At 33.1% G+C, this 26,956-nt stretch overlaps 1 protein-coding gene across 3 annotated transcripts; it reads left to right on the top strand.

Annotated features, from left to right (window-relative positions):
• On the top strand, nucleotides 1-22,574 carry LOC143405835 (UDP-glucuronosyltransferase 2B31-like). 3 transcript variants are annotated; one of them, XM_076864162.2, is made up of 6 exons: nucleotides 1-472; nucleotides 2,026-2,174; nucleotides 12,667-12,798; nucleotides 14,614-14,701; nucleotides 15,597-15,816; nucleotides 22,295-22,574. In XM_076864162.2, exons 1-6 carry the CDS (start codon nucleotides 1-3, stop codon nucleotides 22,572-22,574), a joined length of 1,341 nt encoding a protein of 446 aa, XP_076720277.1. The 3 variants fall into 3 exon arrangements, with proteins under 3 accessions (XP_076720277.1, XP_076720276.1, XP_076720278.1); XM_076864161.2 differs by having other exon boundaries at nucleotides 1-724; XM_076864163.2 differs by lacking the exon at nucleotides 15,597-15,816 and having other exon boundaries at nucleotides 1-724; nucleotides 22,295-22,314.
• Nucleotides 22,575-26,956: the final 4,382 nt, after the last annotated feature.

Raw genomic sequence — 26,956 nt, 5'->3', positions numbered from 1 at the left:
ATGTCTGTGAAAAGGAACTCAGTCCTTCTGCTGATACAACTGATGTGTTACTTTAGTTCTGGAAGCTGTGGAAAAGTGCTGGTGTGGCCCACAGAATACAGCCATTGGATCAACATAAAGACAATCCTGGATGAACTTCTCCAGAGAGGTCATGAGGTGACTGTTTTGACATCAACAGGTTCCATTCTTATTAATCCCAACACAACATCTGCTATTAATTTTGAGGTTTACCCTGCACTTTCAAGTGAACAAAATTTGGAAGAACATTTCTCCAAATGGATAAATGAATGGATTTATGATACTCCAAAAGATAACTTCTGGGAATTTTTTTCATTACTACAAAAAGTTTTCAAGGACTATTCTGATACAATTGAACAACTCTGCAGAAATGTAGTTTTAAACAAGAAACTTATGATGAAACTACACGAATCAAAATTTGATGTTGTTCTTGCAGATGCTATTGGTCCCTGTGGTGAGCTGCTGGCTGAGCTACTTAAAGTACCATTTGTATACACTCTCCGCTTTACTCCTGGCTATACATATGAAAAGTACAGTGGTGGACTTACATTCCCTCCTTCCTATGTGCCCATTATTGTGTCTGAATTAAGTGATCAAATGACATTCATGGATCGGATTAAAAACACAATGTATATGCTTTATTTTGATTTTTGGTTCCAGTCATTTGATGTGAAGAGATGGAATCAGTTTTACAGTGAAGTTCTAGGTAAGCTGGTTCTTTAATTAGTACTGTGAAACCTAAATTCCTGTGACTTTGAAGCTGAGGTTGCATGATTATAAAATCAGAAGAACTTTCTTTTCTGTAAGTAAAAGGATGGAATGAAAATATAAGATGAACAAGTAGTCTCACCAATAAAAAAGGGCCCTTATATTATAGGGCCAGTTAGAAATCAGTGGCAATTACTTATTCAAAATGCTTCAGGAAATAATAACCTGCAAATTGAATCACTGAATATTTCTCTGAGCAATTACGTATCCATTTTAGTATTCTTTTCATCTTTAAGGACATTCATTATTAACATCACTAAATGTTTTAATGATGATAGACATGTACATTAATAAAATACACATGTATTCCTAGCACAACCATATATATGTACCATGGAGGAAATTGTTTACTTTTGAATAGAATTGTTTACTCAGTTAGAAATTAAAATAATATTTATTTGCATTTCTCTGAAGATTCCTTCACAGTTAAAAGTGTCTCTATCTCAGGCACAGAAAGTTATAAATTATGGTAACTTATATTTCATATTCCTTTGATAAAAACAAACAAATCATGTATTAAGACCTAAAACCTTGGTGTAGAGAGGAACCACACCTTATAAGTCTATATTTCTTAAACTGCATTTACCATTTAAGACAATATGAACTAAATTAAGCATCAGAACCAATCTCTATTTTAATATTTGTGTAAACTTTCTGGATTTACTTTCAAAAATATATATTTTACCAAGTTAATAATATTAATCTCTTAATATGAGGCAAGTCCAGTAGTGGTCATAAGGAATTCAGGCATACTCACTAAATCATTACAGTTCACTTGAAGAATCAAGGATCAAGGGAATAGTTTGCTCAATTGTAAGAATTAGACTGACTACTCCTAGAAAAGATATCTCCACAGTTATGGGAGCATTGATTGTTAATGGATCTCACAAAGATTCTAAAAATTTATGTTACTTTTGCAATCTTAGAAAATAAAATGTGTGTTTACTTCTATGGAGGCGTAAGTTAATAATTTAATTATTTGTGATTGTAAATATACTAATGGAACACTAGAAAGTACCCACACAACTAGTTTATGTACATATTAACATGTGTAAAATGTATAAAATATAGTATGCTCTAAAAAACATATCAATTGTAGTATACAAACACACAAACACACACATACACACGTGCATTTGAACACCTTGCCTACACAAATCCAACACATTTCAAGGCAAATATATGAAGCATTCAAGGTACATGTCTCTCATTTTCTTTTCTTCTCTTTTCTACATTCAGGGAGACCCACTACAATATATGAGACAATGGGGAAAGCTGATTTTTGGCTCATTCGAACCTATTGGGATTTAGAATTTCCTCGTCCACTCTTACCAAATTTTGACTTTGTTGGAGGACTCCACTGTAAACCTGCCAAACCCCTCCCTAAGGTAAATCTTCTCCTGTTTGTTTTGTTCTATTTGATTAACATTTTTGGTAGAAATGACTCTGCATTCTTAATTCAGAGTGTTTAACTCAGAGATATGAAAAGCAAGATAAAGAGTTCTGCCAATTATAGACCCCGGCATTTCTGTGCCATCACATGTAATGGCATTTCATTATTGTCACAGAAGAAAGTAGGATATCAGGCATCCTTGAGAATAATCAGGAAAACGGAGGCCTTCATTATATAATACATAATAAAGAATCAATCATTTATTCTAATAAATACAAAGAATATTTATTAAGTAATTGTCATAAACCAGAGATAAGTGCTGGATATAGAGAGTTATAAAGTTGACACAGTTTCTGCATCAACCAGACCTTATATTCCATCTGGGTACAGAGACTGTAACAAGTAATACATTTGTGTGTTATCATAAGGAAATCATACAATACTAATGAAACCCCCAGCAAAGATCATTTAAAAAAAATCCTAAAAGCCTTAATAACTAAGGTGAATTTTAAAGAATCCACAGAATAGGAAAAGGGGTTGAGGGAGAGAGGAAGACATAAAAGGAAAAGCACATACAATAGTAAGGGAAAGTTCCAAGAACTTCAAGAGTAGTTCAGCAGGAGAAGGCTCAGCAAAGAGGTAAGTGAAAGTCAGATACTTAGTAGTTGTTTAAAATATCTGTGAAGTACATTGGGTAGCCAATGAAAAGAGTTAAGCATAAGAGAAATGTGAATAAAGTTTCCATTTTGAAAAATTTCAAAATGCAGTCACCAAGTTGGATTTTAGAGGGAAAGACAATGCAGAGGTTCTACGCAGGAAGTGTTGCAGGACTGCAGATAACAAATGATGTAAACATGGATGAGGTTGTTCTTACATGTGACTATGCTTATTTATCTATTAAAAGTCAAACTTCATATTGTGTTACCTGGAAAAAGTAGACAATACTGATACACAATGTCCTTGGTACAAACATAGGATCCATAGCAATATTCGCTGTTGTAATTATTCCTTTTTTGTTTCTATAAAACTATTTTTCCTTCTGACAAGCTGAACTTTGTTATCTACTTTTAAAGACCCCAACTATACCAAAAAGATAGGATTAACACTTAGAAATAGTAATATTTGAGTATTTTTACATTTAATTCTTTTAGCATACCCTAAACACTGCAGTGTACATTTATTTGGATTATATTCAAATTGAGAGATAGAAACTCACAATATGGCTGAAACAAACTGCCATAGATGTTCTCTAGTAAATGTCGACCGCCCAGGTACAGTATGATAGCTCTATTACCAATAATATTAATTAGGTAATATGTGCCAGGCACAGTGGATACAATTTCATATATAACAGAAACTAGATTTCTGAAAAATCAACACTGTTATTTTCAGCCAAAGACCTAGAAAACACATATTCCATCAATTTGCTTAAAGGTAAATGTGTGAGTTTTGGCAATCAAATGAGTAAGTGGAATTGCTGAAATGATATTATAAATGTTCAAGCTCTTCACAACCTTTTAGCTTTAAAGTAATTGCTTTTCTTAGTGATATGAATGTGTGGCCTTTACTTGTCTTCATTCCAGATTTGAACAAACTCACCTGAAAACTCAGACTACTACATCTTAGATCATGATAGGGATGTTACTTTGAGAGAGCTTTCTGCCATATGCCAATCTTAGAGGACACCTCAGGAAACCTCCCTTGGAAAACTTAGGCCTCAACATCACAATTTCCCGACAGAATGATCATAGAAAATTGCAAACATAATGATGATCTAAGATTTCTTTTCATTTATTTTTGAGTCCAGCCCTTTAGTTTACAATTACAAAATCATTCTGTCAGCAAATAGGATAATATTTCATAGGAGGAAACTGAAGAGTCTAAAACATTTTAAATAAATACCATGCTTAGAAGAAAACATTACTTGCCATACTGTTATGTGATCTCTTAAGAGTTTCTTTTTTTCTACCTCTTTAAGGCACCAACATATTGAGATCTTATTCAAGCCTCATATTCAATAGAATTATTTTGTTGTTTGTGATAAGTTCCATACAATACAAACAGAAAACCAAAGTTAGTGAATGTTCTGACTAAAAACTGAGAAAGAGTTATTGTAAGTTTTTAACCATTAACCTCTGATTTTGAGAGATTTCCCTATTCACTGTAGGAGAAAGTGACCAGGTCAATAAAAGGGAAAGACAGCAGAGAGAGGAGGAGGACGATGAGAAGGTAGATAGCAGTGTGATCATGATAAGGAATAATAGTAGCAGGTGTTATTTAATAGAATAAACAAGATTAGAATACAAGCCAATATTACAAACACTGTCTTCTTGATCTTTATTATATAAAGTAATGCTCCTCCAAATTACTTGCTTTTCAATTAATAATTAAATTCTCAGACAATTTCTGTATTGTTTAAATACAGAAATTTGTCAAAATGACAAAGATCCAAATGTATCAAAACTCTGAACAATGCAAATAGCTTGGGTTTCACAGTATACCAATTGTAATTATACAAACAAAAAATCAAATAAATGTAATCTGTGTTCATGGCAATTACTTATAGAATACATATTGGAAAAATGTCTTACATTAATTAATTAACACATTAAGTGATGTCATACATTAAGTAATGATCTTAAAAGTTATTCTGGTACATACCACATCATCACAATCACTTTATTTACTTATATATTTATTTTTATCTCTCTTTTGGTACTATGGATTCAACTCATGTGCACTCAACTACTGAGACATATCGACAGCCCTATTTTAGATTTTATTGAGAGACAGGGTCTCACTGAATTGATTAGTGCTTCACTGTTGCTGAGGCTGGCTTTGAACTTGAGATCCTCCTTTCTTAATCTCCTGAGCTGCTGGGATTACAGGCATGTACCACCTTGCCCAATACAATTACTTTACAAATAAATGCTTAACTACATTAAGTCATAACACAAGTTTAGTTGGAGATTAAAAGGCAAAATACTGATTATAATAATATCATTATTTTTGTGAGAAGAAAAGATATACAAAAGAATTTTAATCTTCCATTTACATTATATATGTGCATGTATCTATTCATGTACTTACATAAACAGAAAAAAAGACCACAATGAAAAAATTCAAATTTTGAACAAACAGTATCTCTAAATGAACCAAAGATCATTTTGGCAAATCTTCTTAAACATTACATACTTTTTTCATGCTCATCCAAATTTTCGTTTGATTAAATAATTTTTCTTAAAAATAATGCTGCAGAAAAACTGGGACCTGTCTATGTCAGGGATTAATTGGTTTTTAAAAAAAGGGTATATTTATAAAACAGTAGTAGTGAGAAAATCTTTGTACAACATGAGATTAAGAACGTTTTGAGCAGGGAGAAAATATATTGAATATTTTGCTGTACACGTTGCTCTAGGTTACTGGAATCACAAAATAACTGGATGTGTCACATGTTCCCAGGAGTAGTGCAATGTCCACTATATGTGAATGAGCTACTCAACAAGTTGATCTTTTCTATAAAAGGGCCAGAGGAAGTCCCACTGTGGTGCAAGAGCGCCCATGGTTCATAATGAGGTGAAAAAATAAGGGTTCTTTACAGCCACTGATACACAGTTAATTCTCATAGAACTTCATTATCATTAAAAAATTTCAGGGCAAATGGTGAGACATATAAATAACCCAACGATATGATTACTCAAGTACATGTATCATTCCAATGCAGTGAAAATGCTGATTATGGATCAGTATAGTTCTGGACATGTGCAGGATTGTTAGGATCCTTAGAATTATGTAAAAGAAATTCCAAACCATAATATTAATCTTCTGGATGCGAGTGTTTATTCATCTCCAGTTTTTATGAGCTATTACAGAGGAAAACTTGGGAAACTCTCACAAATTATAAAGTAAGGAATGAAATACTATAGAGATAGGAAACATAAAAATGTACAAAAATCCTATGCACAGGTAACTTTACTTCTGGTCTCACAAGGACAGAAATAAGTATTAATAATTCCAAACTAAAAAATCATCCAGATAACCTGCCTGGAATACAATCAAGTGAAGTACTATAACAATAAGAATTATAACCAAGTACTAGCTATAGTGTTTAACAAAAAAATTAACATTACTAATGAATAAAATTATGAATTAAGAGTCTACATATAATAATTTCTAACATCATCTCTTGAATTACTATTTAATGGCTCTATGTCATTTCTTACACACACACACACACACACACACACACACACACACACACATTTTTACAAGTAAGCCTAATGAAGTCTTCTATGTCATAACACACATCTCTTTCCAAAGAAAGTGAGCGACTGGGTCAATTTAAAAATATCCATAACTCCCAAATTCTAATAATACATGCTTTTCTCTTCTTAGTTTACATACCAATAATTTCTCTGCTTTTCCTACATTTTTATTGGTTCATTTGATTATACATAATGATGAGATCTGATGTTACATAATCATACATGTACACAATATAACAGAATAATTTGGCCAATAAAACTTCCCAGGAATTTCCCTTCCCTTCCCACCTCCCTCCCATTGGTCCATTTCTCCACTGATCTCCCTTTGATTTCCATGAGATCCACCCTCATTTTTTCCATTTTTCCTCTCTACCTTGCAAATATGAGAGAAAATATATAACCCATGACTTTCTGAGTTTGACTTATTTCATGTAAGAGACTCTAATTCCATTCATATTTTTTTTTTGTAAAATGATATACTTTTATTTGTTATTTTGGCTGAATATAACTCCATTGTGTATATATACCATGTTTTCTTTATTCAGTCATCCATTGGCAGACACCTAGGCTGGTTCCATAGTTTGTGTATTATGAGTTGTACTGCTACAAAATGGGTATGCATATATCACTGTTATAAGATGATTTTAATTCTTTAGGATAAATACTGAGAAATGGTATACCTGGGTGATATGATATTTACATGCTTACTCTTTGAAAACTATCCATACTGATTTCCAGAGTGGTTGTACTCATTTACAATTCCTCCAATGGTGTAAATTTTTTTTCTGCATATTCCTTCCAGAATTTATTTTTCTTTTTATTCTCAATGACTACTATTCTGACTGGTGAAAGATAAAATCTCAGTGTAGTTTTCATTTCCCTTGTTTTTAATGATGTTGATCATTTTTTGCTTCTGTATTTTTGTTGCCTATTTATATTTATTCTTCAGAGAAGCATCTTTTTAGTTCATTTTCTCTTTGATTACTGGGGTAGTTTGATTTTTTTTTTTTTTTGGTGTAAAGTTTTGGGAATTCTTTATATATTCTAAATATTAATCATTTGTCAGAAGGTGTTATGCAAAGATTTTCTTCCATTTCATAAGTTATCTCTTCACAATTCTAATTGTTTCCTTTGCTGTTCAGAAGCTTTTTAATTTGATGCCTTCCAATTTATCTACTCTTGGATTATTTCCTGACCTTTAGGGGTTCTATTTGAGAAAGCTATTGCCTGTGCCTATATGGTGGAGTGTTGACCCTACATTTTCTCCTAGGAGTTGTATAATATTAGTTCTAATTTCTAGGTTTTTGATCCATTTTGAGTTGATTTTTGTGCAGGGTAAGAGATAAGAGTATAGTTTCATTTTTCTGCAATATTCCCAGCATCATTTACTTAAAAGGCAATCTTTGTTTTTGGCATGTGTGTGGTTTTCTCTGTGTTTTCTATTCTATATTACTGGTGAATATGTCTTATTCATGTCAGTACCACGTAGTTTTTGTTACTATAGCTCTGTAGTATAATTTGACATCAGATATTGTGATGTCTGCAGCATTGCTTTTAGGGTTATAATTGCTTTGACTATTATGGGTCTTTTATTCTGCCAGATGAATATTAGGATTATCTTTTCTAATTCTGTGGAGAATGTCATTGATATTTTCATGAGGATTACATATATATTATGTATATCGCTTTGGATAGTTGGTGATTTTATAATACTAATTCTACCTATCCATGAACATGGGGGTTCTTTTCATCTTATTTTATTTCTTCTATAATTTCAATCTTCAATTTTAGAGGCCTTTTAACTCTTTTGTTAGTTTTATTCCTAGGTATTTGTTATTGTTGTTGTTGTTGTTATTTTGTTTTGAGGTTATTGTGAATGAAATAATTCTCTTGATTTTTTTCTCTGCACATTCATTGTTCGTATATAAGAAAGCTATTGATTTTTGTATGTTGATTTTGTACTCAGCTACTTTGTCAAATTTGTTTATTAGCAATATCAGTCTTTTGTTGGAGTCATTTGGCTCTTCTAGATATATGCTCATATCATCTACAAACTAATAATTTGTCTTCTTTCTTTCCTGTTTTTTCTCTCTTATTTATTTATCTTTCCTTGTTGCTTATTACTGGTTTTGGAATTGGTTTGTTCTTCTTTTTCAAGGGTCTTGAAATGAAAAAAATAGGTTTTATGTGGGATCTTTATGATTTTATTATACAGGAACTCACAGCTATAAAGTTTTCTTTTGGAAATTTCTTCACTCTGTGCCAGAGGTTGTATTACTATTGTCAGTTGAGTCTAAGAATTTTTAAATTTCTCCCTTAATTTCTTCTATAATCCATTTTTATACAATAGAGATTGTCCAATCTCCATAAGTTCATATAGTTTTTGTATGGTTCTGTCATGTTGATTTCTAATTTCATCCAATTATGATCTGGTAGAATATAATAAGTAATACCACTTGTTTTGTATTTGATGAGAGTTGCTTTGTTGCCTTAAATATTTTGGAGAATGTTTTCTTGAGCTGCTGAGAATAAAGTATATTCAGATACTGTTGAATGAAATGTTCTATAGATATCCATAAGTTCATTTGACTTATAATATTTTTCAGGTCCAAAGATTTCTTATTGATTCTGTGTCTGGATGACCTATCAAAAGATGAGAGAATTGTGTTGAAATTTCCAAGAATTATTTTATTCAGGTGTAACTGAGGCTTCAATTTGACTAGTGTCTCTTATGTAATTAGTTGTATCTATGTTTATGACTTAAATATTTATAATGCTATATATTCTTGTTGGATTATTTATTTTACCAGTATGAAGTGACCAGCTCTGTCTCTTCTGATTATTTTTGGCTTGAAGTCTGTTTGTCAGATAAGAGTAGATAATCCTGCTTACTTTCTGATTCCATTTGCATTATGTATCAATTTTTATCTTGTTACTTTCAGCCTATGGCTGTCTTTACCTGTAAGTTGTGTCGTTTATGAACAACATATCATTGGGTCTTGTTTTATAATCCATTCTTCCAGACTATATATTTTAATTAAAGAATTGAGATGATTTATATTCAAGGTCATTACAAAGAGATGTTTATTAATTCCTGTCATTTTGATTCATTTATGTTTAATGTGGTCCTATTTCTCATTTGCTTAGCTACTCTTCCCATCAGATTTGTTCATTTGTGAACTTCAGGGTTTGTTTTTTATTTCTTCTATATGGACTCTTTCATTAAATAATTATTATCATCATGGTTGCTTATTTTCTTTACTTTAGTACTGTCTGAATATTCAAAGCTGGTTACTTTTTCTTTTATATCTGATGTTCTGTTTTCAGTATTGTCTACTGTAGTATAAAGATTTTCAACTGACTTTTTATTTAATTTTTTTTTATCTTTCACTTTCAAGATTTATGTTTGGTGGTTTTTCAATATTTCTATCTTGTTGAATTTTTCATTTATATTCTGTAATGATTTTTTTAATTCATTCAATTGTTTTTCTGTGTTCTCTTGGAATTCATTGATCATTTTTATAATTCATTGATCATTTTAAAATATGATAATTTCATTGATTATAGTTTATAATAATTTACTTTTTGAATTGTATACCTGATGTTTTAAAAATTTCAATATCTTTGGCATCAGTTGTTGCGAAATTAGGAACTTTTAAGTGATTTTGTGTTCCCTTATTTTTACATAATTCTTATAGTCTTATTATGGGTTTCATGCATATGTTAGGAGGAATTGTCTTCCATATTTTTTTAAAAAAATTAGTTACAGATGAACACAATACTTTATTGTATTTAGTTAGTTTTTTTTTTTTTTTTTTTTTTTTGTGGTACTAGGGATCAAACCCAGAGCCTTGTGTGCTAGGCAAGCACTCTACCACTGAGTCACACCCCCAGGCGTCTTCCAATTTTAAGGCATAATATTTACCTGATTTAAAAAAAAAATACCAAAGTGTACTGGAGTGATCTGGATTAAGACTCTTTATAAGTATGGGGTTCACAGCCTTTGAATTAATTCTCTCTATTTTTTCTGTGCAGTGGTTTTCCATAGGTGGAAACCATGAACCCACCCCCAGCTGTTTCTATTTGAGGCCTTATCATTAGTTTGAGTTTTTATCTCTATTATTCTCTGTATTAAAGTATAATTAGTGATTGAATGCCATTAATTTTCATGTGGAGCAAGATGAACTATATTTTGGTTGAATTTATTTCAGCAATGGACTTATCTACCCTGTAAATCTGTAGTGTCACTGTAGATATCCAGCTACTCACAGAATAAGGGGAAATAAACAATAACAACATTGGATACAAATAATATACAGCATTAAAATAAATACCTGGATTCTATTATGACTTCTAAAATGTTAATTGCTACAAAAAAAAAAAAAAAAAAAAAACAGAAAAAGTGGGTCAGCAATTGCCAACAATGAAGTAGTGCAAAAATATAAACTAAATCTGACATTAAGACAAGAAACAGGTATCAACTATGTCATCTAAAGAAGTAATAATTACAACAACATTAATGGTGGAATCAAGAGTTATATAAACCAATTAGTTTAAAGATGGCAAAATTACAGTCAGTAAGAGGAACAAATGTGAGACAGGAAGATAGGGAAAAAAAGTTTGAAATTTTAAAAAGTGAAGAGAGAGAATGAAGAAGAGAGCAGGTGAGAGTTATAAGGATGGAGGAGAAAATAAGATAAATTAAAAAATTGAGAGAAAAATAGAGAATAGGTATTCGCTATAACCAGGAGAATAAAAGAGAGATACAGAAACAATTAATAAAATACAAAACAAAACAAATATATATAGATCAAAAAACCCTAACTCTCAAAAGACAATGCAAGGAAAAATAGCTACATTTGAAAAATGCTGAATAAAAGAAAGAAATGTATATATGTCCATAAACCAATCAGTAATGGAAGAATATACAGACACACAGAAAGAATAAGAAAAAGCAAAAATATTCTTAATGATAAATGAAGGAATCATTTCCACTGAGCTGGCCAAAATTGTCAGAATGGATGGTTACTGACTATACTCAACTATTTATTATTCCATTTCTTTTTTAGCTATGTACTGAGAGTAAAAGCAATGATTGGATTTTGTTATCACCTTCCTCTTTTTGTGTTTCTCTCTGAGCTACCACTTGGAATGGCCTAAGAATGAAAGTGTTGGAAATAATTCTCAGCTTCCCTTCTTACTAGTATGATGTAGGTTAGAATGGGAAGAAGTGTCAGTTGGAGCTTTGTGTGCACAGACCACATCTATGTACTCCTGAGGTGGGGTTGCTGCAGAGTTCTATGAGATGAGTTCTGATGGAGGAAACTTAGGTCTAATCAGACCTCCGGGGTTTTGTTTGGTGTATACTCTGAACAAATTGGATGGACACAATCCTAGGGCCCAGAGTTGCTTATCTCTGTAGGGAGTCTGGATCTCAGAAGCCTCCTAAGAATTCTACTCATTTCACAGGGGAGCTGATCTTCCACACATTCTGCTGTTCACCTGCACATCTTTCCTGGGCTCAGTCCCTGAACATTTCGATAAGTTCCTTGTTCAGATTCTCACTCACTTCAGCTGGTCACAAGAGCCACCAGTTCAAAGGAAAAGCAAGTTCTGCTTCCCGCTTTGCTTTTCTGACTTGAATCCCCTGGGGTAAAATCTTATCTATGCCTGTTTCACTCCCAGGTACACTCTAGGCCACACAGTAGGCATTCTAGCAGTGTTTGCTCAGATCTCCTCTTTCTGGCAACAGAGACTGGAGCAAGGCCACCTCAAGATGAATCCACCTCATCTCTCCCCAGGCAGTAAATAAACACAGTAAATCACAAGTGCTCAGTGGAGCCTCTGGATCAGCTAAGTTTATGTTGCTTCTCTGATCTCAGGTTTTTTTTCATATCAAATATGTCCACTGTATATCTCCCTGCGTTTTTCATTTCTCTGTGGTAGACAGCACCATTAATACTACTTTAGTTGCTTCCAAAGTTTGGTTTCAATGTAATCTTTTTTGTTTAATGAACCCAAACTTCTGAGTCTCTGAGACACTCTGACTTTCCAGTATTGAATTTAATGAAATCCTTCTTTTACCAACCTCACTAAGAAGCAGTATTCTCACTGCTTATATTTTGATCCTTGGAGCAACTAGAAAGGCAGCCTTCCTGTAATCTGACATCTTGTATCCCCTCCCTCTTCATCTTTCTGATGGAGCAAATGTTTTATTCACAGGAAATGGAAGAATTTGTACAGAGTTCTGGAGAAAATGGTATTGTGGTGTTTTCTCTGGGGTCGATGGTTTCTAACATGCCAGACGAGAAAGCCAATATAATTGCATTTGCCCTTGCACAGATTCCTCAAAAGGTAAGCAAAAGTACCCTCTTAGTGGCCAGATATGTAAAAAGTCTGTTAAACTTTATAAAGGGTTTGCTTACTGAAGCATCCTTTGTGAAACATAACCTATTGTGATATCTCTAGTTCATCTCAAAATCATGTTTTAAGCCAAAATATGTGTGGTCATTCTAAAAAGTAGAGAGTGTTTAATTCATGTTAATATTAACATTGTGATCATAAAGAATATATTTTACAGGTCCATTGTGAAATTTAATTGTAAGGGCATTTATTTACACAGATTCCACATTCTTCTCGGCTACTTCTTCCTTTTCCTTGCAGTATCCCTGAAGGCACCATATACACTGCCAATGTTATCAGAAAGCTATAAAAAGCTAACTCATAACTGGACCACCACAATAATGCTAAGCAGGTATTAAAGAAGGCTGAAATTGATCATGATTTCAGATACCCCAGGCAATCCTTTATTCCTTGCTTACCCTCATTTAAGAATAGTATTCTTGCCATGATATTCTACTTCATCTTTGACCCAGAACAATGGAGTCTGCCAATATGGACTGAACTTCTGGAATTGTAAGCCTAAAATACATCCCCTCCCCATTAATAAAAACTATAAATTTATTTAACAAACTGTTCCTGGAGTTTTGAGGAGAAAGGCTACCCAAATCATTGAGCCAAATTTCCACTCAGTCACATGCATTTGTAGAAAAAGAAAAAACAGCTTGCACTAGTGGACGGGTTCCTGACAATGTCTGACAATTAGACAAAGTGTACAGATTATTTCTGCTTTGAAATGGACCCTGTGCATTTTGAATGTACCCCAAAGGACTTTGCTTCTAAAACATCAGACTAATACCTTTTAAGAAGAAAGAAGAGAGTATAAGGAAGAGTCAAGCAGAAGCAAGCCTGGCATGCAGTGAAATTCAAAAGTTCCCACCTCCATAAATTGCTTTAATACCACAATTTCTAACATAATCACTCTTGTGGTCTTTGAGTGTTTTCCATGTGCTCTGTAGTTTCCTATCTGATATAGGCTTCTCCTAATCACCCAATTATTTTTCCTTCTGTAGACCTAAATTTACTTTGTTGCTCCCATTGCATATAGAAGATATGAAATTATACTTCAGTTCATGAAGATTGCTTTTAATTTCCAGAGTCAGCTCCTTATTTCATTCCTAGACATAAAAACATCTTGGAGATATGTAAGACTACTAACAAGATTTGTACTGCATCATTAAATAATTACACACAGTTTTAAAACATTTAGCAACCTCACAATTTTGAACTTTATTTCAGTATCCATGTAATTATTTGTAAGTTGCAAATGGGTTCTTCCTTTTAAAACTTAAAGAATTTCCAAATTCACCAATATTGATAGAAGTGTGGGTTAAGGTCCATAAGTACAAGTAAAAGGTTTCTTATAGGTAGTGTTTAATAAATTGATGTCAAATACAAGTTACATGTAATTCCTAGTTAGTATTAATTTATTTCTAAAAGTAGCTGACTGCATTGGTTTGCTTTTATGTATAAAAAACAATGCAAACTGAAATAAGCATCTTAAACAATACATGTCCTGTCTAATCTATGTCACTCACAAGAAATAAACATAATGATATTAATTTGGAAATTGAAATATAGATTAAAATTCATAAACAACATAATTATGGAGTTTCAGTTTGTATTTTCATAATTCTCATTACTTAAAATTGTACTTATTTCCTTATGTGTTAAATGTTGAACTAGATGATCTCTTAAATTTTTAGAATGCAAACATGCTATAACATTAAACTTTAAATCATAGAATAAGGCATATTCTTTACCAAACAGGTCATCTGGAGATATCAAGGCAAGAAGCCAGATAAATTAGGACCCAACACTCGAATATACAACTGGATCCCCCAGAATGACCTCCTTGGTAAGACTCTGAGATAAGTCCTAAAAGCATGAGCACCATCAATCTGGATACTAAAAATTCAGCAGGAAACATTTTATTCAATACTTGTTACTTAAAAAAAAATGAAGCACAATGTTCAACTTCTTTTTAATTATTTTCCAGGCCCAGGGATGGTTTGAAAAACCAAAGCAAAAAGCTGCAATTTTAATATACACCATCATTATATACAGAATTCAAGTTATCTTTATTTCTGGTGCAATTACCTCTAAAAGATTTTTTCACTCAGTTCCTGGGTTGTCTCTCTGTGTTGTTGTATGTCTTTCACTTATTCTTTCCTCTCCTGCAGGTGTATTTCAAATACCTTTCAAAATGGCAACCAGGATTTTTCTTTTTTTTATGGACAGTGACTCTTTATTTTCTCCAGAAATTGATGCACAATCTTTATTATGAAGTGCAAATACATTTTATAATGAAGTGTAGTCTCTCTCTTTTCTCTGAATTCAGTACCATCACCATCCTATTCCCTGCTGCTTTGGACATGCTACATAGCAAACTTAGCTACTTCAGTTTTTTAATGAGATAATATGCTAACATGTCCTTCATGACCGTATTTTCCATAAATGCATGTTGATTCTTTTACTAAAAAATATTCTATTTTTTCTACCTATTAATGTTGTATTCAATATTCAAATCTCAAGTCATGTACTCTCTCTTTCATGTAGTTTCAGTTAGCACTCTAGTGGACTAAGGTGCTTGTTCCTCTGAGATATGAATAAAATAATTAATGCAGGGTCATGTTTACAATAATTTGTCACCTGAAATGGACACTGATCCCTTCAATGTCTTATGATACACATTTCTCATGTTCTTTCTAAGATTTAAATTAATAATTTTTCTGACATTAAATCGATCCTAGGTCATCCAAAAACAAAAGCTTTTATAACTCATGGTGGAACCAATGGCCTCTATGAGGGGATTTACCATGGGATCCCTATGGTGGGCATTCCTTTGTTTGCGGATCAAGCTGACAACATTGTTCATGTGAAGGCCAAGGGAGCAGCTGTTAGATTGGAATACAGAACATTGACAAGTGCAGATCTTCTTAAAGCCTTGAGGATGGTCATTAATGACCCTATGTGAGTACAACAACTTTGACACTGGGTAGTATTCATAGAAGGATTGTCTTTTCATCAGTGAGTATAAATTTTAGCCCATTTTTAGGAGGGTAATTTTTTAATTAATTTATTTATATAAGACAGCAGAATTCATTACAATTCTTATTACACATATAGAGCACAACTTTTAATATCTTTGGTTGTATACAAAGTGTATTCACACGAATTCATGTCTTCATACCTGTACTTTGGATAATAATGATCATCACATTCCACCATCATGAATAACCCCATGCCCCCTCCCTTTCCCTCCAACCTCTGCCCTATCTAGAGTTCCTCTATTCCTCCCATGTTTCCTCTCCCTATCACACCAAGAATCAGCCCTCCTACATCAAAGAAAACATTCAGCATTTGGTTTTTGGGGATTGGCAAACTTCCCTTAGCATTATCTTCTCTAAATACATCAATATACCTGCAAATGTCATGATTTTATTCTCTTTTATTGCAGAGTAATATTCCATTGTGTATATATGACATATTGTTTTTATACTTTCATCTACAGAAGGGCATCTAAGTTGGTTCCACAGTTTAGCTATTGGGAATTGTGCTGTTGTAAACATTGATGTGGCTGTGGAGGAGGGTAATTTTGAAAGAATCTAAAGATTCAACCCATATTAAATCTATTTTCAACCAGTTTAACCATTACTATTTCATAGTTATATAAAACTAAGTATTTTTATAATATAATTTATAATTTCATAAGTATTTCAAAGTTGCATTGATCTCATAAATTACATAGGTAAATGATTACGCACCATTTCTACACATACACAAAATGTTTACCATATAGAGCCATTTGCAATGAGGATTTAATTTTTAAATATGACAGGATCGACACAAGAAAAGAATGATAAACTTACAGAGATATGACAGTATCTTAAATCCATACTTAAAATTTCTGCCACCATAAACTATTTTACTCAAAAATTATTTCATCAGTATTAATATTTTCACCGATTTTAATGATATATAACACACAATATACCATTTATATCTGAATTAAAAAGTGTGAATTCAAATTCAAATACATTTGATGTTTCCATAGTTATAAAACTCTTAAATACTATAATTTTTGGAAATTTTATCACAACAAAGAAATGTGACAATGCATTTTAGTCATTTCTTATTTCCTCCTAGACTAGGCAAACTCCATTTATTTTTTGTCTCTATAGATCATCATATTCTAAATATTTCACATAAAAGATAATAAAAATTATTGTCTTTTTCAATGGTTTCTTTCACTAGTGTTGTTAGTTTCATCATACTTTGCCAAGGGTCAGCCTTTATTGTTTTTATTGTTGAATAACATTGTGTGGTTGGAAATATTCAAAGTAATTTATCAATTCATTAGTTTATAAAGGTTTCTGTTTCCAATTTTGATTATTATGAACAGTCTGTATAATTTGTATGAACATAAGTATTCACATCTTCTGGTAATTTCTAGTTATAGAACTGTTAGGTCATATGATAATTTTATATGTATTAAGATCTGCCAAACTATTTTTCAAAGTAGTTGCAAAAATTTTTGCAGCATACAAGCAATATAAGAGAGTTCCAATTTCTCCATATTATTTTTAGCATTTATTATCACCTGTTTCTTTTATTGTAGCCATCTTAGTAAAAAGGATTGTAGCTCACTGTGGTCTTGACTTGCATTACATGATAGCTAAGATCATCATTTTATGTGCTTTTTGATCATTCACTTATCTTCATGAGAGAAATGTTAGTTCCAACCTTTTGCTCACTTTTAATCAGGTTATTTATATTTTAATTATTGATTTTAATATATCTCCATATTTTATGGATATAAGTCTCATCAGGTATATGGTTTGCAAATATTTTCCAAACATTCCATATGGTTGATTTTTTTTGAACTTTATGGTAATCTTAGAAGCACAATAAAATTTTCTTCATGATATTTGATAAAACAAAACTTCAATAATTAAACTTTTCCATAGTGCAAAAGGAAATTATATGGAGTATATAGTTTCAAGGTAGAATGACTGTCTTCAACTGAACTCTCGTTTCCCCAAATGCTAGTATTATTGTTTAAGGAAGGTATTACTTAAAGGACAAGTTCAAAACTACATCTCCAAGAAAAAAAAATCGTAACACAATGATTAATAAAAATACTCTGAGAGAAATTAAGAAAGAATCGGAAAAGAGACATAAAACAATGTATAAGTGAAAAAGAGAATACAGATTAAAACATCAGACTTAAATATGAATATATCAGTTTTACATTATGTCTTAAAAGACTTTCATTTCCCTAACAATCTCTCCTCATTCTCCCCTGATCCCTTTCCTCTTGTGTAATAGTCTTCCTGTTACTTTTATATCACCTACCCTGCCAGATTCCACATGTGAAGGGAAACATGAAATATTTGTATTTCTGATTTTTTACTTATTTCACTTACTACTGAAATGTATACTTCCATCTATTTTCCTACAAATGTCATATTTCCTTTTTTATGGTTCAAAAATACTCCTCTCTCTCTCTCTCTCTCTCTCTCTCTCTCTCTCTCTGTGTGTGTGTGTGTGTGTGTGTGTGTGTGTGTATGTGATATCACATTTTCTTTATCCATTCATCTGTTGATGGAAACCTGGGCTGGTTCTATAATTTGGCCACTGTAGATTGTACCATGAAGAGTGAAATATGCAGGTATATCTATAGTATGATAACTTTAATTCCTTTCAGTATGTATGCAGCAGTGGTATATCTTCATTTTTTGGTAGTTCTATGTTTAATTTTTTGAGGGAATTTCACCCTAATTTCTATGTTAGCTGCACTACTTCCCATTTACACCAACAGTATATAAGTATTCCCTTTTCCCTTAATTTTTGCCAACAATTATTTTATTTGGATTCCTGATGATAGTCTTTCTGACTGGGCTGAGAAGGAATCTCAGCGTAGTTTTAATTTGCATTTTCTTGTTGGCTAAAATGTTGAAATGTTGAACATTTTTAAATATATTGGGTTATAGTCAGATTTTTCCCCCTGTGGCCAAAATACCTGACAGAAAGAATTTAAATTACAGAAAGAATATTTTATTTTAGATCATAATTTTAGAGGTTCAGTTCACAATCAGCCAATTCCATTGCTCTGGGCCTAAAATGAGGTAGAAAATCACAGCAGAACATCACCACAGAGGAAAGCTACTCAGCTCATGGGAACCAGGAATGAGAGAGAGAGAGAGAGAGAGAGAGAGAGAGAGAGAGAGAGAGAGAGAGAGAGAGAGAGATAAGGATCCAGGGACAAATATAATGCCCAAGTTTACACCCCCAGTAATCTCCTTTTCCCAGCCACACCCTAGGAATAGTTACCACCAGGAATGCATTCACTTCCATTCAAATGAATTAACCTGCTGATGAGCTGTAAATCTTATCATCTAATTATTTCACCTCTGAACATTTCTGCACTATCATATGAGCTATGGGGGGCATATCTTATATTCAAACCCTAACTTGTCTGTTCAGTTCATTGGCCAATTTATTGATTGGTTTATTTGGAGAATATTTTGGTATTAAGCCTTTAGAATCCCTTATGTAGTTTGCATATTAATCCTGTCAGAAGTGGAGAGGGCAAAGTTTTTATCCTATTCTATAGGCTGCCTCTTCACTGTGGTGGTTGTTTTCTTTACTATGCAGAAGCATTTTAATTTGATGAGTCACATTTTTTTATACTTCCTATAAGTTTCAGAAATATAGGAGTCCTATTCAGGAAGTCATTGCCTGTGCCTATATCTTGAAGTGTTTTTACTTGTTGGTTCAGAGTTTCAGTTCTTATACTCAGGTCATTGATCCACTTTGTGTTCATTCTTGTACAGGGTCAGAGTTAGGGATTAAGCTGCAATCTTCTACATATGGCTATCCAGGTTTACTAGCACCATTTTCAGAAAAGGTTTTCTTTTCTCCAATGTGTATTTGGGGCACCTTTCTCAAGAATAAGATGGCTATAGCTGTATGGGTTTATTTCTTGTGATTTTATTATATTTCATTGTTCTGTGACTTTTTTTTCTCTCACACTATGTTATTTTTGTTACCATGGCTCTGTAGTCTATTTTAAAATTGGAATTGTGATAATTCCAGCATTTCTCCTTTTGTTTAGAATTGCTTTGGATATTTGGGGTCTTTGGGGCTTCCATATAAATTTTATGATTTTTATTTTATTTCTGTGAAGAATTCCATTGGTATTTTGACAGGGATTTTATTAAATCTGTAGATTGGTTTCAGCAAGATGGCTATTTCAACAGTATTCTTTCTGCTGATTCATGACTTTCCATCTCCAAGTGTCTTCTTTCTTCAATATTCTATATATTGTATTGTAAAAAACTTACACTTCCTTGATTACATTTATTCCTACTGATTTTTCTTTGAAGGTATTGATGAAAAATGTTTTTTTCTGATTTCTTTCTCACTGAGTTTTTTATTTGTATATTAAAAAAGCTATTGTGTTTTGTGTGGTGATTTGTATACTGTTACTTTTCTGAGTTTGTATTTCATTATCAGATTTAAGTCTTCTAGTTGATTCTTAAGGATCTTCTAAGTGGCATTACATATGACCTGCAAATCCTATTATATGATCCAATAGTGGGTACATAGGTATCCTTACTTCATCATCCCTGCAAGTTAATTGTGATATTTCCAGGTGATCACTTAGGATATGGTGTGTTTTTCTTGTACTATTGGGGGCTTATTTTAGAAAATGTAATGTATTTTATGTTATTAAGAAATACTTTAAAACAACATAAAATAATGTAAGAAATGCCTAGGGCTGCTATGATAATATGGCCAAGAAAAGTACCTCTGAGGAGTGACATGATGGCCAAGACCTTACCCATGAGAAAGAAGCAAGCCTAGGGCTATTGTATGAAAGTATTCTCAAGGAAAAGCAGGATAAGAATATAAAGTATGAAGGTGTCAAGAAAGAACACTTTGGTGACTCTGGGGAACAGGAAAAACACACATGTGCCTAAAACACTAAAAACTAGGAATGGACCCACAATATGATTCACTTATCCCACTTCTCAGTATATATTCAAAAGATCTAAAATCAGCACATTATAGGAATACAACTACATTGATATTTATAGTAGCACAGTTCACTGTAGCCAAGCTATGAAACCAATGTAGGTGCCCTTCAACAGATGAATGGATAAAGAAATTGTAGTGTATACACATAATGGAGTATTGGTCCTAAAAGATGAAATTATAGCACTTGCCAGTAGATACATAGAACTGGAGACTATCATGCTAAGTGAAACAAGCCTGGCTCAAAAAGCCAAAAGTCAAAATTTTCTTTCATATTAGCAAGTTAATCCAAAATAATGGGGTGCATCTGGGGAGAAAAGAAAAAAAGAAGAGAGAATTTTATCAAAAGAGGGGAAAAAATCAATAGAGTGAACAAAGGATATTGAGGAGGAATAAGCAGGAACAGGAAAAAGGAAGAAGAGTGGAAAAAATCTGACTAAAGTTCACGTGTACATTTGTGGATATGTCACAGTGAATCCCAATATCAAGTATATGCAAAAAACACTAATTAAATAAAGTATAAATAAATTTCAGACAGATCAGTAGAGTAGAGAAAGTGAAGCAAGGGGAGGTTATGGGAAGAGAGGAGTGCTAGGGGCTAAGTTAGAGCAAGTTATATTTCTTGCTTTTATTGCTAAGCATAAAACAGCCTGTTTACCAGATGATCACTGCTACACTGAAATCTTACACCTACTGAACCCCTTTTGTCTGTACTGCTATAACTAAAGCAAACACAGGATATTTCTGATGTTATATATAACTAAAAAAAGTCAATAAAAATAAAACTAAAAGGACACATATGCCTACATTGAATGAGTGAGGAAAAATGGTATCAGAAATCATGGCCAGTGTCTAACCCATCAGAATCCACTAGTACAAGAATAGACTTCAATTTTATTCTTCTTATGATGAGAAGTCACATGAAAATTTTGAGCAGAAGAGCTTCATAATTAGAAGTGTATATTTGAATAATCCCAAACTGGCTACTGAGTGGAAAATACAGTAGAGGGTAAAAAAGAAGAGGAAAAACAGAGAGAATAGTTAGGAAGCACTGCACACCATGATATGATTACTCTTTAAAAGCTTCAAGGTGATCTTTTACAAATTATGTGCTTTCTCTCTCACTTATTGGACTCAGAATGGTTCATAACTTATTTCCTCTGATGGAATGAATTTGACTCACCTTCTTGAAATTCCATGGGCACATTTGAAATATTTATGCATCAGAACATAAGTTAAAATCAGACATTATATGGTGACAAAAGAAAAAACAAATCATATGCAGGGCAAGTCTATGATATTTATTTTAAATCATCCATATGGCACTTGTGAAAAACTTTCATTGACTTCATGTGCATAGACAGATTAACTTACTTTCAATGTTGATCCTTTTATGTTTCACCTTTAGATATAAAGAGAATGCTATGAAGTTATCAAGAATTCAGCATGATCAGCCAGTGAAGCCTCTGGACCGAGCTGTCTTCTGGATTGAGTTTGTCATGCGCCACAAAGGAGCTAAACACCTCCGGGTGGCTGCACATGACCTCTCCTGGTTCCAGTACTATTCTTTGGATGTGATTGGGTTCCTGCTGGCCTGTGTGGCAACTGTGATGTTCATCATCACTAAATGCTGTCTGTTTTGTTTCCAGATGTTTTTTAAAACTGGAAAGAAGAAAAAAAGGGAGTAATTTTATCTAGGCCTGGCTCCTCCCGTTGTTCCCATTAGAGGAGGCTATATGCTGAGGTTCCTACCCACCCTAACAAGTTTTCACAGATCACTTTGTCAAGTCAAATTTTATCTTCATGAAATTCATTCCCTGTGTAAGAGACAGAAATATTTCAGTTCAAGGAAAAGTTTTTTCAGAAAATAAAATTAAACCATATGCGTTTATATTGCCATTTGACTCTGTTTTGTAGCTTTCACCTCTTTGAAGACAGAGTTCACTAATTAGAGTGTTGGGATTTGCCTTTCCATTGGTTTTCCAGGAAACTGGAAGTGATGCTTACCTTTTTGGTACATTCAGCCCCAGCATCCCTCTTTCCTGAATGATGAAGGAAATAATGTCATTTGTCAGTGGCTTTAGAAATGTAGTGATGCCTACCTGCTTTCTCTTATCAAATAGAAGTATGTGGGAAATATTTGGTTTCATGAGCTCATTCATTTTTGCTCTTAGCCCTTTAAAAATGTTCACCTAGATGTCCTCATTTTCATTCCTTCTTTCAGTGAATATATAAAATATCAATTTTTTGATTTTTGATTGAATATAGCAGAAGGATCTGACTCTAACAAAGAAATAGCCTGCGTTTGCTTTAGTTATAGCAGTACATATAAAAGGGGTTCCCTAGGTGTAAGATTTCAGTGTAGCAGGGGATCCTCTGGTAAACAGGTTGTTTTATGCTTAGCAGGTCATGTCCATCTCTGCCCACTTCTGGGGAGCTGTTGTTTGATTAAGACTCTGAACTAAGGCAGAGAACCAGCATGATCAGGGGTTTGGGAATTTCACACAGGATTTCGCAGAAAAGCAGCTTCCCAGCCATATGTTGGCTCAAACAAACCCATAATTCATATACGGCTTCCAAAAATCTTAAAAAATTATGAAGTCATAGTGTTAACAGAGCTGGGAACTTCTGAGACACTGAGGCAATGTGAAGACCCCCTTCAAACCCCGAGTCTTGTGATCAGTTCAGAATAATTTCAGACATGACACTCAGAGTAACAGGAATGAGTTTACTGAAGGGACATAGCAAAAGGGAAAGGGCACACTCTCAAAGGAGAGAATTGCTCCTCTCAGAGAGGAGAAGGAAGACATGCCTCTCCTGCACTTGGGTTTCATTGGTAATCCCAGAGAAGTTTCCAGTAAGTTCCACCCAGCTCCACCTTTGGATTTTGACTGAGAGCAGGGTGACATCAGACTTTGAAGTACTGACTGTCATGGCAACTCTAGGTCACTTTGGCCCATGCTGACTAGTTCCAATTGGATTTTGTTGTTATTTTAGAACCTGGGACTGATCTCAGTGCACTTGACCAGTGAGCCCATATCCCTAGCCCTATTTTGTATTTTATTTACAGTCAGGGTCTCACTGAGTTACTTAGGCCCTTGCTAAACTGCGAAGCCTGGTTTTGAACTCATGAGCCTTCTGTCTCTGCCTGCTGAGTCCCTGGGATTATAGGTGTGCAGCATTGTGCCCAGCTTCTAATTGGATTCTTAACCACACATTCTTACATATTTTACATTTAGGAAGAACTATTGTTATCTTCCAGACTTTCAGGATCTTAAGACAAGTGTCTCTTGGGTTCCTCCCATTAATGTTATCTTGAGTCTGCATTTTCCTGCAGTTAACAGGTAATTTTCTGAGGAATGTGACATATCCTGTCTACTTAGGCCAGGCAGGGCTGCAGGTCAATTGCTTCTTGGAAAATAAAACATGTTGGGGGTCAGCACAGTGAGCCCATTTTAGTGAATTATTCTCTTCACTTTGTGTTTCCATCATTTCCAAATGTCTGTTTCCTGAGAAGAATTATTTTTAAAACTATCACTTAATACACTCAAAGTACTGAAGAAAAATGTACATTGAAGTGTCAGAAAGCTTTGGGCATCACTTGAATAAGACACACCAGGGACGCATATACCCAACCCATGGAACTCTGAGGAATTCCTTAGGCAACTGAATACAGTTTACTATTGCAATGTCCATTTTCTTTATTTTTGAAAACTAATATTAAACTTCAGGAAATGTCTTGATGAATATAAGCACAAAGATTGAAGACTTATGCACATATTCCTATAGTACAACTGTCAATGTAGCACCCAGAAAATTGTTTCCCATTAGTTCAATTAGATTCTTAATTTAGAAACAATTTTGTCATTTTGCCTAATGAATTCCTTCTCAGTTGGGTGAAAATGTTTTAGTCCCAGATTAGGAAGCTTATAATTGTGGTTCCAGCACGTCCATATTTCTTTACTAAGGGTGTGTAATTCCTTCTCTTTAAGGCACATAATGTTAAAGCATAGAAATGCAAATTATTAGTCTTGTGTTTTAAATTGTAAAGTAAAAAAATGAGTGAAAGGATTTCTATTATATATTCTTAACTACTTCCATCTCTTCCTTTAAATTATTTTTATATAATAAATATTTGCAAGCTCCTAACATGAACTCAAAGCAGTAGAAGATATAAAGAACAAAAATCATATTCAAACCCCTTTCAGTTCACTTCCAGAAACAAGGATTAGAGTTCTTCCTCTGAATTGTACAAAAGAGATGGAAGAATGCTGGAAAGTTCTTTCCATTAGTCTCATACATTGAATGAATATATATAACTCAAAATATTTGTTTATATTTGTGTCTATTATCATTCCAGATTTAAAGGATAAACAAATACATGTTTACCTCTATACCAGCTGGATTACTATGATGATATTTAAGATTTGGAATAAAGAAATGATTACACATAGTCTGTTCCCCACATTTTCTCACATTGTGTCATATATATTTTTATATGACACAATTTACAGATATGTAAATATAAGCAACATATATGTAATAAACAGACTTATATACATATTTTCCATGCACACATAGTAGGTTTATTAAACTACATGAACTTTTAAACATTTTCACCTTCATTATTGAAAGTACTTTCAGACACCAGGCATATGTGTATTTACATGACAACTTCCCAATAGTTGCAGGACTACAGCTTTAATCTTCCTTTTTCTTTCCACTACATTATCAGAGACAGTGGCCAAAGCAAATATCTGGCTCATTCACACCTATTGGATTCAGAGTTTTCTTTCCCAACCCTACCAAATGTTCATTTTGTTGGAGGACTCCACTGCAGACCAGCCAAACCTCTGTCCAAAGTAAACCTGTTCCCATTTAGTTGTTTCTATCTTTCTTACAGCTTCATCAGGTATGATTCTCTCTTTCTTGCTCAAAATGACTCACTCACACTGTCAGAATTACCTGAAATGGATCAAAGATACCTATAAATTGGAATTCTTGCATGTCTATACCACAACAAGTAAGTGAATTTCATTTTTGTTACAGAAGAATAGGGACTTTTGATGGGATTTTTGAGGATAGGGTCAATTAAATGAAGACTTTCTTTACTTAACACATAAGAAAATACCTGTCATTCTCTGAAAGAATATTGAAAAGGGACTAACATGTATCACAGGAAAGTGCTGAATATGCAGAAAAACAATGTAGCACAGACTCTGTCTCAAATACCTTTTCATTCTGCATTGAAAGTTAGATTGTGAGCAAGAAAGAGAAATTGTGTGAAAATTGTTATAACAAGGAAAGGCCGGAAGTGTTTCCTGTCTACCCCAATGGTACTGGTGTTCTCAGGAAAACTCCCTAGAGGACAGGAGTCTCCATATCACAGCTGCCTGACAGAACAGTAAAAAATGCATGTTGCACACATATCAAGGAATACAAATTGTGCGTTTTTAATGAGTACCTGTTAATTTGTACCTCTTGTATTAGTAGGCTGTCCTGATTTATAATTATAAACAGATCTAAAAGCATATTTTTTAAAAGAATCAAAGAATTAATGTCTATTTAATTAATATCATATCTTCATGACATAATTTGAAAGCAAGCATTTTCTACTACATCATTACTTGATCTTTCAAAGGATGCTTTTGGTTACTTTCTTCTTGTTAGACAGAAAATCTGATTTTATTCAAAGTATAGAACCAAATATACTAATTCTCCATTCCACAAGCAGAGAAATGAATATTCTGCAAAGCCAACCCTTGGCTAAATGATTTCTCCATTCACAATAAGGGATAATGACAGTATCAATAGAAAAGTTAAGAGAACAGGTAAAAGAAGAAAAGAAAAAGGATGATTAGCAGACTAATCATGACCAATAAGAAAGGCTATTATGATAGTGAAGTTTTGGAAACAGGATTCACATCCACATTGGTGATTGTCAGATCTATGTGAATTCTAATTGCTCCAAAGAGCTTCCTTGTCATTTGCTATTAGATTCCCAGAAATTTCTGTAATTTACAGGGATCAGATATTTGGAAAATATATCAAAAATCTGAAAAATACACAT

This window comes from Callospermophilus lateralis, chromosome 8 (genome assembly GCF_048772815.1).
Source record: "Callospermophilus lateralis isolate mCalLat2 chromosome 8, mCalLat2.hap1, whole genome shotgun sequence".
NCBI classification, from domain to species: Eukaryota; Metazoa; Chordata; class Mammalia; order Rodentia; family Sciuridae; genus Callospermophilus; species Callospermophilus lateralis.
This window is presented reverse-complemented; position numbering and strand designations above follow the sequence as displayed.

Bases quoted from the DNA above. Each gene is read 5' to 3' on its own strand.
- LOC143405835 (XM_076864161.2), top strand. From the start codon at position 1: ATGTCTGTGAAAAGGAACTCAGTCCTTCTGCTGATACAACTGATGTGT. The intron at 12,799-14,613 runs GTAAGCAAAAGT...TTTACCAAACAG, and splicing joins TTGCACAGATTCCTCAAAAG to GTCATCTGGAGATATCAAGG. The intron at 14,702-15,596 runs GTAAGACTCTGA...AATCGATCCTAG, and splicing joins CCCCCAGAATGACCTCCTTG to GTCATCCAAAAACAAAAGCT.